Consider the following 15,655-nt stretch of genomic DNA (forward strand, 5'->3'; position numbering starts at 1 on the left):
GTTAGTTGTTAACTTTGCATTGGTGCTAGGCGGATAGTGTACAGTGGGTTTATCAGAGCTTTTTTGCTGAAAACGATGCTGATGAGAGGGGTGAGACTGAACCAAAAGAATAAAGTTGCGGCTGTAAACATTCAGAAGAGTTGAGGGGAACACCAGAGTTGGGCGGTAATTTGTTAATATGAGTGACCCCTTTCACATACAAGTAGTCATTTTATCCATTGTTAATGTAAAACTATTGGTTACAACATAATCAGGGTGGGACAAACTCTTTGATGTATTTTTATGTCTCTGCATGCTCTCATGCTTCTTTACGTGGCTACAGTTTTCCCATCTGGAGTGAATCATACTCCTGGCTGGACAGAAACAGGTGAGGAATCTAAAACGCGGCCGTCTACCAATTCCTGCAGCTCAAATAGCAGCTGAAGCATCTGAGAGCTACTGAATACTGCTACTACATAGACTGGGAGGGTGACATATGAGCCCTTCATCTCTGAGCATGAAATACATACAGGATGTATATGCATCAGCAACATTCAACAGGCACGCCTAACCACTTGATACTTTCAAGAATTACAACTGTACCGAAATGTGGAAATAAACATTTAGATTTCACACACATATTTAGTGCATTTATGAGAACCATATAGTTTAAACTATAGCCCCCTCTGCTCTGTCCCAACTACAGCAGCTGCTAATTTATCCTCTGCATTGTCCTCACGGATCATTTTATGCTGGTAAATTCTTGGCAAGCAGAAAGTGCAGCAGCGGAGGAAAAAGAAAATGCTGATCTGATTTTGGACTGGACTGTTATCTGCAGATCAAACAGCACAAACAGAGCACAACTACAGATACACATGTACAGGATATTGTGGGGAAATAAGGAAGCAAATCATAGAAGGATAATTATTCATCCCCAGATTACAGATTAAAATCTAAACCATATACTTTATGGTCATCAGGGAACCACATAATAACGCCATCATGATGGTAATCATGTTGTTATTTTTACTTTACAAATTTGGTTAAGCACATTTGTTGCTTCAGTCAGGCCTGTTAATCAAGGCATCATAAGGAGAGGGAGTTTTACCTGATCATCATTGAGGAGAAAACTCTATTCTGCTTTTGGACAAGGAATATCTGAAGTTAATAATAAAAAAATAAAAAATAAATCACCACAAATAAATTAATTTATTACAGCTTTGTTGAAAAGTGTGCACATGCCTTGCTGACACTGCAATCACATGCAATGTCAAAACAATGTCACAGGTGTTAGCGAACAAAAACAGAAAACACTTCCTGTCTGCCTCTGCTCATGTTAGTAACAATGGTCCGCCCTCAGTGCTGCGAGTGTGGAAGACAGCTGATGACCCAGGATCACCTGCAAGGCTTATTGGCAATCAGGCCGCCAGCTGCCTGTTCAGCACTCTGTATATACAGTACATAACTCGTAATAAACAACGGCCGACCCTGCCTGAGCACCAGTCAATGTTACTGTGAAAAAAGAACAAACTGAAAGAGTCCAACAAGGACTGGTGCCATTAATAAACGCACCTGAACTTGACAAGCAAAAACACATGAAATATTTATTATAGCTTTATTTATTGTATTGTATGTTTGTCTTTTTCCTGAACACAAATATGTATGTATATATATATATATATATATATACACACACATATTTGTGTATCACCTGTCACCATTTTAAATTGACTTTAAAGTTTCTTACTTAAACTTTAAAGGCTATTCCAAACAATATTTTTGTATGACATTTAAATCTTATTTTTTGCATACATAAAATACAGTTGCTTCTTTAAAGTGAAAATATAATAATGTTACAATTATTCTGTTACTATCTAAATATCTATGGACAATATTGAAGTAGCTCTGCAGAATTGAAGAGTGAACCTGCCGAATGTCATGAAGCTACTTTGCCTCTTTGCCACGTACGTCTGAAACACTAAACCGCCCTGATGTCAAGTGCAGTGACCCCTGCCCTGAACTTCCTTTTAACTGGATATCCCTGGTTTGAAACCTTCCTTGCCCTTCTTAAAAGTCCTGGCATCTTCCTTTCAACAGCACATAACCTTCAGAATCCATTATTCACAACAGTGTGTTTGTGTAGACATGCTGATAAGAGCTAGACAGAAAGTTGAAACACACAGAGCTACAGACATAACTAATGGTAGAGCTCCAACAGGCTGGTATAGGCTCATAGTTTAAAAGCAGCAGGTATTGTTTTCACATTGTTCTTGTTATTGTGTTGGAATTTTTTCTATTTTTTTTTAAATAAAATTTTTTTTATTAAAAACAATTAAAAAGACTTGGATGAAAAGGATGAGATGTAGCACTAATTTAACCAGGTAAGCCCATTTGAAGTTGGAAACCTCTTCAGCAAGAGAGACCTGGCCAGGATGGCAGCATAAAAAGTTGCACACAAAAGAATACAAAATCAGGCAATAGACAAAAGAATACAAAATAAAGAAAAAGAGTAAAGTAAGAAAGTAAAGAAGAAAGAACGGCTTCAATATCTTCCACTTAAGTGGGGGCTGATTAAATCATTCAGCACATGCAGATAAATGCAACACAATGCAAGTCACAGTTTAGAGATCTGCATAAGCTCAAAATATCTGGGTCAAAACCCAGAGCTGGTTGGTACAGGACAGGAATATCATGCTGTTTTAACAGGTGAACTTTACTGTAAATAATAAGTCACCAAGGCCATGTGTCAATAGTGGCCTTGCTTGTCGCAACACACGCAGGAGATTATCAACAGGCTCTTGTGTTAAAGAGTTGATTCTGGACCAAGTGCTTGAAAATAGCTGACAAGAAAGCACAATGGGAGCAGTGGTCTTGAGGTGACGACATGCTTACAAATGAACTGAGCTGCACTGAGTAAGCAGCAGTGTTCAACATATTAAGTAACTCCATTGGGAGTGCTCAGTGAAGCGAAGGAGCCTTTGTCCCCAGAGCCCTGGGGAAAACATTCTCAGCCTGTCCCAGTGGGTAGGACTCCTTCAGATCTCTCTCCAGGATCACGTAAATGTCCCTGCCATCCCGGGGAGCTGTTCCAAAGTGTTACCACATTTCGCCAGAATACTCCAGACAAACCTCAACTCCACACAGAACAGCTTTTAAAAAGGCTCCTCTTTTGGGCTGAGCCAGTTTCACCAGTCTGATTGGGTTCTGTCTCCTCTAATTGAGGCTTTCTATCCCTATACATGTCAGTCAGTCTGCTGTTAATCCTTTACTTAAGTGAGATGAAGATGGTGCACAATGGTTCAAAGATCAGTGTAAAAGTAGCTCACTCTCCATGGCCTGAATACCTGATAAACTAAGTCTGGAAAACCCCAATCATGCAGACAGTGTTGCCTGCAGGGTATGGGAGACACATGGGAGGAGAAAAGTAGTATTTGAATATATTAAGATGCCATGGGGACACAAATTGCTCAGAATATCCATACAGCTGGGTGTATGCCAATTAAAAGACTACTAACATAAGAGTTTGTGTTTAAAAGCCTTTGCTTTACTTTGCAGGTTGAGTAATTAACAAAAATGGTGAAGTCCTATTGAGTAAATCTATTCAATGTGTTGTCAAAGCAACATTATGTCAAACAAACTTTGACCACAGTTGGTTTGCATCAAACTCAGCTGAGAATAGGGTTGGGTATTATTAGAATATTTCGATACCTGAGTTTCTGTACAGATACCAAGACAATACTTTCTTCAATACCTCACTTAAAGCTGCAGTCAGTGGAATGCAAAAACTCAGCTTCAATAGAAACTTGTTTTTCAACAAAACCCATTTTGTAATTTTACAAATAAGCCAAGGGTCTCAAATATTACATATCAGACATACAATAACTTTCCCTAAATAAATGAAATAATTTGAGGGGAAATTTGATTAACATCAGGGAATATTTGATCTAGAGCAGACATTATTAGTGGATCAATAAGAAAATGCCTGCTTTTCTCTGTTTTATATCAAAGTAAACTAAATATCTGTGGGTTCTGGACTTGGACAAAACATGATCTGAAGTCACGTTAGAGTCACGTTGGAGGTATTGTGATGGGAATTCTTTCACTGTTTTTACATTTTATAGATGATAAAATCTAGACAATAATTGCCGAATGAATTGACAATTGAAACAATCATTTGGTGCAGCCCTAATGTGATCAAAGAACAGCTAGGATTATGAAACTGACCAGACATCAGTGAGGTACTGGGACACCTGTAAGTGAGGGAGGTGGGAGGAGCAAATGTTGCTGATGTAAGAAACATCTAACCATGGTGCACCCTGACAAGCAGCAGACAAGAACAGGGAAATACATATTTCCTTCACAACCACAGATGTTCACTTCTCACCAGGCTAAACAGTCCCATCCCTGACTGAGAGGCAGGGCAACACTTCACTGCTGTTACCGCGGCGATGCAGCAGCAACAGCCGCTCTGCAGCAGCCGCTGTGCTCTGCATCTCCCGGCGCAGACGCATTCAATGTGCCGCATGCAGCAGCAGCAGCAGCAGCCTCCCACAGCTCGTAAAGCACACCATCTCAGCAAAATCATTACTTCTGACCCCTGCTCCAACCACTTTGGTCACGCCTAGACACAAAGGGCAAAAACAAAAGCTTTTCAATTCCTTTTATCCACAAAAACATGCAGGAAGCAAGGGGGAACAGAGGATTAGGAATCCTCCATTTAACTCGACCTGAAACCCTCACAACTGAACTTTGTGTTCCGCCTGCATCTATACGATGAGGAATTCCTCACAAGAGAGGGATTGTGGGAAAACAAGGCGGTCCTGAAAGCATATGACGGAGATGACAACAGTCTGAGGAAGTAAAAATATATAAAAAGCTTGAGGAATACCTTTGAGAGAGCTGATCTCATGCTGGATAGACCTTCCAGGATCCATGCTCACAGTCTCCCCTGCTGGCAACTGCCTGAGGCTCCAAACAGTCGAGTCGGAGCTCTGCAAGGTCAGCTCAGTACTGAAACACCACGCTGGAGGATGTGCTACACGTCTCTCTGCTAACTGCAGGCTGTTTCTATCCCTCTCTCTCCCCCTCTCTGCTCTGCTGCTGCCACAGAAGTTGGCAGCTTAATGTTTTTGTTCACTCCCTTTCTCTCTCTCCTGCCCGCTCGCACACAATCCCTGTCAGCAGAGAAATTGTGAAAGAAAGGAGCACATCTCCCTCGTTTCCACCTCTCACCCCTCCCTGATGTTGTCCCGTCTCATCCTCGTGGTGTTCAGGGAGGTGCCTCAACCAATAACAGTCATGCTCCACCGTCATATCACAACAGCGCGTATAGCTGACCTAAAGCAGCCGATGCAGATATTGTGAAATGATGACTTTAGAGGTAGGAGGTGATAGGAAAAAATAATGCTGAACGAAATATATAACCCACGTGAAGATATAAATGCCCTGATGAAATACTACTCTAGTAGTCTAGGAGATTAAATAAACCATCTACTTTGAAATATGGTGCTATTAAACTATAAGGTATGTTCAATTCAAAATATAAAATGAAGGTAAACCTGACAAAAAGTCCCTGAGTGGTTTATTTCTCCTCCATCAGGACAACAGCATCAGTGACTCAGCATTATATCCCCCTAAAATATTTTGGAAATACGTACTCTCTATTTTTCATGAGAAATGCTGCAGAGGGGCCTTGGACCTCAGAGGGCTTCAGATGACAGAGCACTTTTTAGAAAAACTAAACCTTGCGATATGAATTAAATTAAATTACTGCAATAGTTTAGTTTACACTACATTCCAGAAACAGCTGAAATCAATAATTAGAGCTGCAAAACATTCTCCTAAATTAAATTGAGGTCTCAGGACTGTGAATTTTGAGTCCGCCATTTGCTGTATGTACAATTGAATCACATCTATAATAATGAAATTATAAATTTTTAAAAGATATTAAAAAAATAATCACAATCATAGTCAAAACACCAAGAGTCATAAAGGTTTACATTGTTAGAGCCTTAACAGTATTATTTTAGAAGATGACAGTGAAGGTTATGCTGACTTTGACTCAGCAGTCTCTTCAAGCTGGCGCTCTGTTGTGTCGTGCCTGAAGTCAGCAATACTGAAACTGCTTGTCTGACTAAGTATGAATGTACTGACAGGGGGCATGTGCCTCTACACTTAAAATTTTGACCAGAAGTGGAAAACAGAAAACATGCACAGGGCAACGTTCCCAGATGGCAGCTCCAAATGACGAGTTTTTAAACGTTTTTTAGATTTGCATACAAATCCATTAATGCATGCCAATTGATTTAAATGTATTCATTACTGCACACCCCCTTATGGTAAAATGAGATTCTATGACAAGGTGTTTGCAGATGGGAGAAAAAAAGTCTCTGAGGATTCAGGCTCAGCACAATAAAGTGTCCACTCTGACCTGCTCTTGTCTGATATCGACACCATACTTGTGATGATCTGTGTTGCTCCTGTTATAAAGCCAAGCTGAATGCAATGAAGATATTGGAGACTATGAAAAGATAATAAGGTTATTTTCTTCCCTGAATTAAGGCTCTACTTTTGAAACTCACATGTTAAAACAGGATGACAACAGGAATGACTGGTAAAGATTATGAGGAAAGCCAACTACAGGTGAAATACACAAGTCACTGAAACAGAGAGGGTTGTCTAAAGCTCAGAACATTCACTTCATACTGTACTGAGTCAGCATATTTTGGTAAGAGACTTATACTTTGTTAAATGGAGAAGGGAGAGGTTAAATCGGCCGATTACATCCAATAATGATAATGAAGCTGTGGATTTTTAGGCTAACATGTTTGTTTAATTTAAAATGGATGATTGTGCAGATGTATGTGAGTTTGGTTTGTATATGACATATTCATGTGTAGGTCTGTGTTTTCTTGAGCTGCATCTGTTCTGGGATAAAGAAGACTCCCAAAATATCTACTACTGCTACTTCTATCAATATCACGTGATCTGATTAGTTACACAGCTCTATAGGACAGATGGTCATGCGGTCCCATGCATCAGGGCCGCAGGTCTGCACTGGTTCAAGTTTCAATGGCGATGCCATTTTCTGCTCAAGATTTTTCTTCTTACTCCTAATTAAGTGTTCAGTGGCCAGACCACTTAAAAAGCATCTAATACAATTTAATGAACATCATGTTCTCATTACTGCATGTCAAAAATATTCGACTGATCCAAAAGAGCATAGCTTTGACAACTGCTTTTTATTATAAAAGACAAATTGCCTGCAAACCCACCACAGACACAAAATCATTATAACAGGATTTAGAAATGTCCTGAAACAAAACAAGGCGCCGTTTGTGAGGGAAAATCAAAAACATGACTTATGATATACTCCAAAATTTGGAAGTCATTTGCCCCATTAGTAGATGTTCAAAGGGCAAACTCAGCTCTTGTATTTCCAACTTTACATGAGCCACCTGGTTAAGGAAAACCTATTTTCTCTTTTAACAGAGTGCTGCTGAATTCAACAGCCTGCCTCTGACCTTGCACTCTCTCACACACTGATCCTTCATCTTGAACTTGAGCCCAAGTGAACTGCCAAATGATTGTGTCAAGTGTGAGAAAACAGAAGTAGGACACATGCATCAATGTAAAACACCTGTATAGCAAATTGCATTATACACTGCTGACATGTTTTCAGCCATGGGTTCGCTACAGCCTTGTGCTATAGTCGAGAAATTATTCCGGAGGGCTGTAATGACCCCTTTTCTAATCAATACACAATCAATAAATGCTTGTCAGACTGGAGGTATAACACAGCTCCAGTTTCAGCCAGCTACAGCAGCAATGAGGAGATAAACAGAGATAGAGTATACAGTATGTGGGGGAAAACTGACAGATTAACCCATCAAATGATAGCTGACAACAGCAGTGTTTCCCACACATAGACTAATGTGTGGCAGTGCGCTTCACTATCAACACCGGCCGGCGCACATTGCGTTTCGTTATTACATTTTTTTTTAAAACACGCTCTTCTGCATTTCCTTTCCCTGCTCTCCTCCGTCTCTCTGTCACTTGTGTCTCGCTCGCTCACACACACACACACACACACACACACACACAGCTCATCCCACCGTGCGGTGTTTGGTGTTTTTAGCCCCCAATGTCGCCTTCCAGGCAGCGCGGCAATAATTATGTCAAAGAAGTTATGTTAGTGTTAAGGTGAGGGTTAGCTGCCTGTAAGGCGACTTTGGAGGCTTAAAACACCATCGAGCCCACCGTGCACACGGCGTCTGTCTCCATAAAGGAGAGAAGACGGCTGGTGAAATTCACTAGTTCACAAAAGGTTGGTATCTCGTGAACACCTTTACACAATCACACATTAAAAAGTCCTATAAAAAATATTTCATATTCTGAATACAATGTTGTCAGTGCATTAATGTTGAGTCCTGACCCGACTCTTAGCAAACAAGCGATTGTGCCTGCGATTTGCGGTAAAATGCAGTTGGGTTGTCGAGGTCAAAACACTATATGTAGCAGCTGTGAATCAAATAAACTTATTATAAATAATGTTATGTCATTTCTTACTCTTACAACCCCCCCCCCACAAATTGCTTTCGAATCTGTGGGAAACACTGAACAGACCCCCAGATTTCCAGATTTCCAGATTTGGAATAGATTCACTTACTGAATAAAATGGGACATAGAGTCAAACTCTATTCAATTGTCCAAGTGCTCCTTTTTAATGCCTACTGCTCAAAAAGGACAAGCACAAACAACACAATTACACAACAAAACATGCCGTCTCTTCTTTGTTACAGAGTTCCATCAAGTTTAATCACATATTTCACTTTGTTGTGACTCACAGAGGACTTTTATTCCCCAAAATGAGGCTATCACACAGAACTTACAAATCCTTACTTCTGAGACTGGCAGTTCCTAAATTCAATAATGGCCCTAACACCAGACTTAAGCTTAATGCACTTTTGGGAGACCTCTTTGGGGGTGGCAAACAAACTGGGAGAAAGCAATGCAGACACGACTCTGTGAGGTCTTTGAACTATTTTGACTTGTAAATGCAGCATATTCATTTAGCAAAACTGCGAAATTTAAATAAACGCTGGGATACAATGATACAACCAACCTTTCTCACAGCAGATATTTTGACTTGTGGCAGGGAAGGCCAATGTGTAACTGATAACAGTGATGATGGATCTGCTCCATTTAGTTGAGGCTGTAAGATAGGCCAGTGGGCAAGTGTAATGCAGCCATCATTAATATTATTATGTTACACCTGTTTGACGGTCAAAATGTCAAAAACAGTGCAACTATCAACAAAACAACTAAGAAGAAGTGAAGCATTCATGAGTGAATGAGTGTGATGAGAAACATTAAAATAATAACATTATATTTAATATGCCAATTTTAGTGGTGAGATGCATATTTAGTCTTATTAGTTAAGTTTGTAGATAAATACATGAAAAAAGTAACAACTTAACATGTGGTGAGCAATTAGTAGTCTACCCCACTATTGTTCCACACCACCCACATTTTATTCCAATGCTGGATCACTCCTCCTCTTAGATCAGTGTGTTTATGTATGTAAAGCGCTGCAGTAGAGAGAAGAGCAAGGGGGTTCACACCAAAGAAGCGAGGCCCATGATGACAGCTAGTAAACATTATGCATCAGCTGGCAGGCCACACCTGAAACATCATCTTAATGAAGATATCATACTCTGTAATGAGAAATAACACTACGCTATATGTCCATTTCTCTTTTAAGCATCTACCATTTTAACAAATGTGTCCTTAAAAATACATATGTTTAAAACATACACATCATATCATAAGGTGGTGCACATTTTTTTAAATGTTGAAGTACACTTTTGCCAATTGAAGGAACAAACAGATAGAGGCATACTGCATTGATAGGTTCAGAATCCAGATATTGATGCCAATAATCAGGGATGAAGTGTGAGATATCTGATACATCTGCAAATAAGTACTTTTTATATCACTGTCTCATCATTCGATACTGCTAAATTACATTTTTGTGCTAATGTTGTTCTTAGATTTGTTTTCAGAAACAAAAGTTTCCAAAAATACCACACGATAAAAGCCTTTGTTCATAATGCAATTGAAGTATTTCAGGACAGAGAAAATTAAGTTTCCTTGCTAAATGTAATTGTGAATCACGATAGGCCACCTGACTCCACACACCCGGGTGAGTGAGTTGATGTTTCCTTGCAGCTGTTCAGTACTGTGTCAAAACTCGGTCTGAAACATAGCCCAAAGTCTCATCATGTCCTGCTTAATCAGAGGTGGAAGAACTGATACACCCCCTCCACCCTCTTAGGGATGTGGTTCTTCCCACCGTGAAGTTCAGCCATAAGAAGTTGGAGGTGGACCAGTACACTCTGTGGTGAGGGTGTGTACTGGATCAGCTAAAGAGCTAAACCAATCTCAGGCATGACATACTGTACACCATCGGGGGGGCCTGGGGAGGAGGTGATACTGTGGGTGCCATCCTGTGCTGTCCCGATTCATTAAAGCGATATCAAACTCCATGTGCAGTTGTTGCGGCCCATCTACACAGACATATACAAACCAGTCAGGGAGTCAACTGTCAGAGGCTATAAATAAAGTTTACCATGGCCCCGCCTTCACACGCACCTGCCAGCCAATCAGGAACAAGCAATTTCCATGAATACACATCTTATAAAACTAGGGCTGTCAAAATAACGCGTTAATTTCGATTAATTAATCTGAGAAAAAATAACGCATTAAAAAAAATAACGCAGATTAATCCATTCCATATTGATGTTTGACCCGGAGTCGTTCTAGCCACCATTGGACTGTAAAATGAAGGAGGGAGACGAGAATGTGCTGCCTGGATCATTGATTGGAACATTTACTTATGAAAATTAAAAATCTTCTTCCTGCCAACCCTGGCTACCGAAATCTGGTGCCACTGATATGTCTGCTCTTCTCTTTGATGCTCTGAAACAGACGATACAGGCAACACAAACACCGCTGCACGTTACGCTAGTTAACACTATACTCGACAGCAGCTAACGTTAGCCTACCGCTAGCTAGTAGCTGGATTAAACATGGTTACAATGCTGACAGCTAACGCTGAACGGTGTAAAGTTTGACTGTGTTTTACTGTAGAGGACTGTGACTCAACACCGGAATTAACAATCTGCAGCTGCCGAGCTGCCGTCGGAAAAACAACACAGACAAACAGTAAACTACAGCTTCGTGGTGCATTTGAAGTTATTGTAAATGTCCTTGGTGGTTGTTTTTGTCGTTCAACAGCAATTTACTAGTGAAATAAGTTATTGTTATTGTTATACATTATTATTAAATTTTGACGATATGGCCTTAGCAATAAACAAGCCGTTCTTTAATGTCACCAACTGTTGTTTAGTACCCTTTGTTTTCTTTTCTTTTTTTACTTTCTTAAAAAGTATCGGTTCAGGCACCGTTAATTATGTATGCGATTAATTTCGATTAATTAATCACAGAGTCTGTAATTAATTAGATTAATTTTTTTAATCGATTGACAGCCCTATATAAAACCTAATGCTGCATTCACACAATGTTAGCAGAATAGGAAAAGTAGACTTACCACTGCTAGCCTTGTAGTCTTATCAGTTAAATAGCCTAAGGCTATGTTTAGACGGAAACGATCTGAAGAGAAAACGCAAAAGTGGTGTTGCGGTCTCACTTTTTATTCCGCGTTTAGACGAGAGTTTTGGGGGGGAAATCTGCGTGCATACGGTGTCGCAAAAGTGTGTGAAATTCAATGTAGTATGCATGCCAGGCGGCTAGGTGGCACTGCCACACAACACCACCAAGTCTGCGCGCCTGCGTAGAACCTTCCTTCTACTTTTCTCCTTAGTAGCGCGAAACCAAAACATGTCGAAGCGATGAACAAAAGCTGACAATTTTGTCTGGAAAGACGAGGAGGTGGAGTTGCATGTTTGTCTGATGATGACCGACACAGTCGACCGTGATAGGCCACAGCACAGCACCCACGGGAGCACTACCAATATCCTTAGCCTCGCAGCCCTTCAGCCGCTGCTTGAGAGCGAGAGGCAGCGGGCAGAAGAGGCTGAAGCAGACCCTCCTCTGCCCGCTGCCACTCGCTCTCTCTCTTTCTCTTCATCCACAATGTTGTAGCCTACTCTGGCAGCTGGCTCAAATGAATAGCCTACATATGGTCATCGAACTATAACAACCTTATCCACATTGTCAAAAACATTTAAATATTGAGCCATTACATTGAAAATCTTTTAGATAACAGGAGCCTACAATTTCTGTAGCCTACTCCGTAACAACAGACTACCTGAACGCTTTTTTCTCGTCTCTCTCCACACCGCTGTCTTCAGACTTTTGCGTTTTTACCCTTTAGACGGCAACGCGACGGTGGAATGTTTTTAAGATTTCCACTCTGGAGGGTGGTTTCACTTTTTTGCGTTGTCAAGCCCCAAAAACGCCGTCGCCGTCTAAACGAAAAGCACATCTGATAAAATATTTTGTCGTTTTCACCCGCGAGCGTTATCGTGTAAACAGGGCCTAAATTGGCTACTCTTGCTGTATAACATATTTCTAGCAGTTTAACAAGTGAAACCAGATAGAAACAAGCTAGCTCCTTTTAAATGAGCTGAATTGACTGTTAAAGTGTTAATATTGGATTTTATTTAGATGTAACTGCCAGCAACGGTGTCTTTGCAGCCATCTTGTCACAGGTTTGAAATATTATGGCTGTCAAATTCCTGATACTTGGAGGCTGATATTAACTATTCGGCTTGAATGCAGCACAAAAGATGCCGAAGGTGTGAGAAAAAGAGAGCAACTACAGAGTAACATGGTGTGTGTGTGTGTGTGTGTGTGTGTGTGTGTGTGTGTGTGTGTGTGTGTGTGTGTGTGTGTGTGTGTGTGTGTGTGTGTGTGTGTGTGTGTGTGTGTGTGTGTGTATTTGAGGCACTTTCAGACAGAAGATAGAGAGCACTTAGGAAGACACCACAGGAGGAATTCACAGAATGTGTCAAGATGAAAAATGTATTCTGAGGCCTGCTATCCTTCAGATCTACAACTGTGAAAGAGACACATTCAGGTTGTCTTTTTGCTTTTTGTGTAGCACTGACAGAGATCCACTAGAGGCTGTTCTAGGGCCAGCCGGAGGAGCAGTTTATCACCAAAGAACCATCTGTGCGGATGGTGTTACTGATAACTGTGACCTTTAAAAGACGTGAATGAAGATGATGATGATGATACAAAAACATTTTGAAATGGTTAGCTGAGCTCTCACAAGTGGCAGGAAATTCATGAGTGCAGTGTTTTGTGTATGGCAACATTAACAGTGTTGCTGTGGAGTGAAAACCTTATATTTCTGTAAACCTTTTAATCTTTTGATTGAAGTAAAAACATGAGCATTAACATTAACAAATGACAACATTTTGAGCAGCTTACTAGAAAGTGAATACTCATGTCAATAATGATCTTAGCTCCACTAGTCAATTTCTTTCATGTTCTTCTTGTTATTGTTGAAGCACTGCTACAGATCCATTGCTCACAGGGTAAAGCTGGGTGTGGATTCGTGGAAAAGGCAGCAGTGCTTCCCAAACTCAGGCACCCTGCTATAAAATAGAGTACATGCCAGCCAGCTCACTACTGACATTCCGGGCTTTAGTCTGGCTTACTGTAGCATGCCAGAACCAGAGTGTAAGCACTATTGTTCAACACCCCAGGACCAACGTGAGGCCAGAATCTCTGTGTACCCTCACACTGTACACAGGTTAGGCTGGGGGAGGAACAGTCAACACATGGTGACAATCAGCAGGGATGTGTATTCTTCTGAGGTGGCACTTTGTGAAAGACAGATTGATGATTTGTATTGACTGGTTGTATGGTTTATATATTTCGTATGGTATTTAATGATTGTGTAATAGGGTTGCACGATATTGACAAAATGTGATTTTGCGATATCGATATTTTTAAAGTGGCCATATTATGCTCATTTTCAGGTTCATACTTGTAATTTGAGGTTGTATCAGAATAGGTTTACATGGTTTAATTTTCAAAAAACACCATATTTTTGTTGTACTGCACATTGCTGCAGCTCCTCTTTCCACCCTGTGTCAGGTCTCTGTTTTAGCTACAGAGTGAGAACTCGCAACTTCTGTAACATCTTTGTTGTCAGTCGCACATGCGCAGTAGCTAGGTAAGGATTACATGAGCTAGCTAGCTGTTTCTCCAACTTCGGCCTGTACAAGGCAGGATTAGCTGGGAGACTTCTTCTAAATGAGGGCGCACTTCCAACTTTGTGTGGAATACCTCCGAACAGGGACATGTAAGTAGTTCTATACAATTAATTTTGTAGATTAGGGTGAATTTGTCTGTGTTGTAGCAGTGTTTTGCCATTGAGAACAATCTAGCGCTAGCATGCTAACGGTTAGCCCCCTAGGCCCCTCGTCTCGGCTAGTTACGTAGAAAGCCGTGCAGATTTTGAACAGCTCACCCGGAGACTGAATGCAGGACACATTCAGAAACCGTATCTCACTCAGAACAGCATGGATGTTTTTTTTTCAAAGTTTGTATGTGTGTGGAAGCACCAGAGACACAACATAACACCCCAAATCCCAGAATTGTGAAGTGATTTTTTCATAATATGGGCACTTTAAACATATGTAAAATTACAAAAGTTACGGGAAAACACATCAAAATAGATTCATAACAAATTAAGCAAGTTTTTTTTTACAACACAAGGTTTATTTCAACTGAAATAATAAATAATAATAATAATAAATAAATAACGACCATGTCTACAGAACAGGACATGTTTTACTGGTTGTACAGTATAAAATAAATAAATAAAGAGAACAGGACACAACTTTTCTTTCTCTTCTCTGATTCGTTCCGTTTTGTTGTCTCTATCTATTTCTTCACTTACACTGTCACTCTGTTGAAATATGCACACACGTCACATGGTACGCTCTATATGGTTTGTCACGTAGTGGACCCGTTTGCTGACGTGCACTAACAAGTGGCACGGTAACTGGCCAATGAAACATGATCATTATAGCGTTTCAAGCGAGCTCTAAATCAAACACAACTAAGCCACACAGCCAACGGACGGGACGCAGCGCTCCACAAAATAAATAAAATATTGCATAATTATTGCGACACTTTCGATATATTGTGATAGCGATATTGAGTCGATATATCTTGCACCCCTATTGTGTAAGTAATTACTCAATACCCAAAATGGACATATGTGGGGATACAGATCTACTGAATGCAATACTACAGAGTGCAAATCACTATTTGGAATGATATTTGGTCTATTTTCATATCCACTCACAATCTTTTATTAGCTAGACCACACGGAGCACTTGGGCAGGATAAAATGACAGTTTGTATTTGACTGCATCCAGGAAACTGAAGTCACCCTGGGACCATACAGATTTCTCTACCCGTGACATCATCCTCACAGGCAGATTAGAAAGACATTCTTTCATAGTGTCACTGCTATCAGTCAATATCTTACCAGACACACGGTGGACTCCGTATGGCATCTGTGTCTCCAAACACTGTGGGAAAGTAAACACTGACATCATACTGTTAAATCACCTGAGGTTAATGGTTGAAAACCTCATTGATTATTTTTTTTCACTTTTGGCAATGAGAG

At 40.4% G+C, this 15,655-nt stretch overlaps 1 protein-coding gene across 14 annotated transcripts in view; it reads right to left on the minus strand.

The window, feature by feature from the left end:
• The window catches only part of pleca (plectin a), a 111,370-nt gene that overhangs the window by 69,254 nt on the left and 26,461 nt on the right, over window positions 1-15,655 (minus strand). For 2 of the 14 annotated variants that reach the window (XM_031295713.2, XM_031295710.2), the window contains exon 1: window positions 4,868-5,147. The exons of 11 other annotated variants lie outside the window; for them this stretch is intronic. In XM_031295713.2, coding sequence (XP_031151573.1) covers window positions 4,868-4,913 — 46 coding nt within the window. In that variant the 5' untranslated portion in view covers window positions 4,914-5,147. Of the gene's footprint in view, window positions 1-4,867; window positions 5,148-15,655 lie in introns of those variants that run through there. One more of the 14 variants, XM_035991345.1, reaches the window with a different exon arrangement.

Source organism: Sander lucioperca, chromosome 14 (genome assembly GCF_008315115.2).
Source record: "Sander lucioperca isolate FBNREF2018 chromosome 14, SLUC_FBN_1.2, whole genome shotgun sequence".
Classification (NCBI taxonomy): domain Eukaryota; kingdom Metazoa; phylum Chordata; class Actinopteri; order Perciformes; family Percidae; genus Sander; species Sander lucioperca.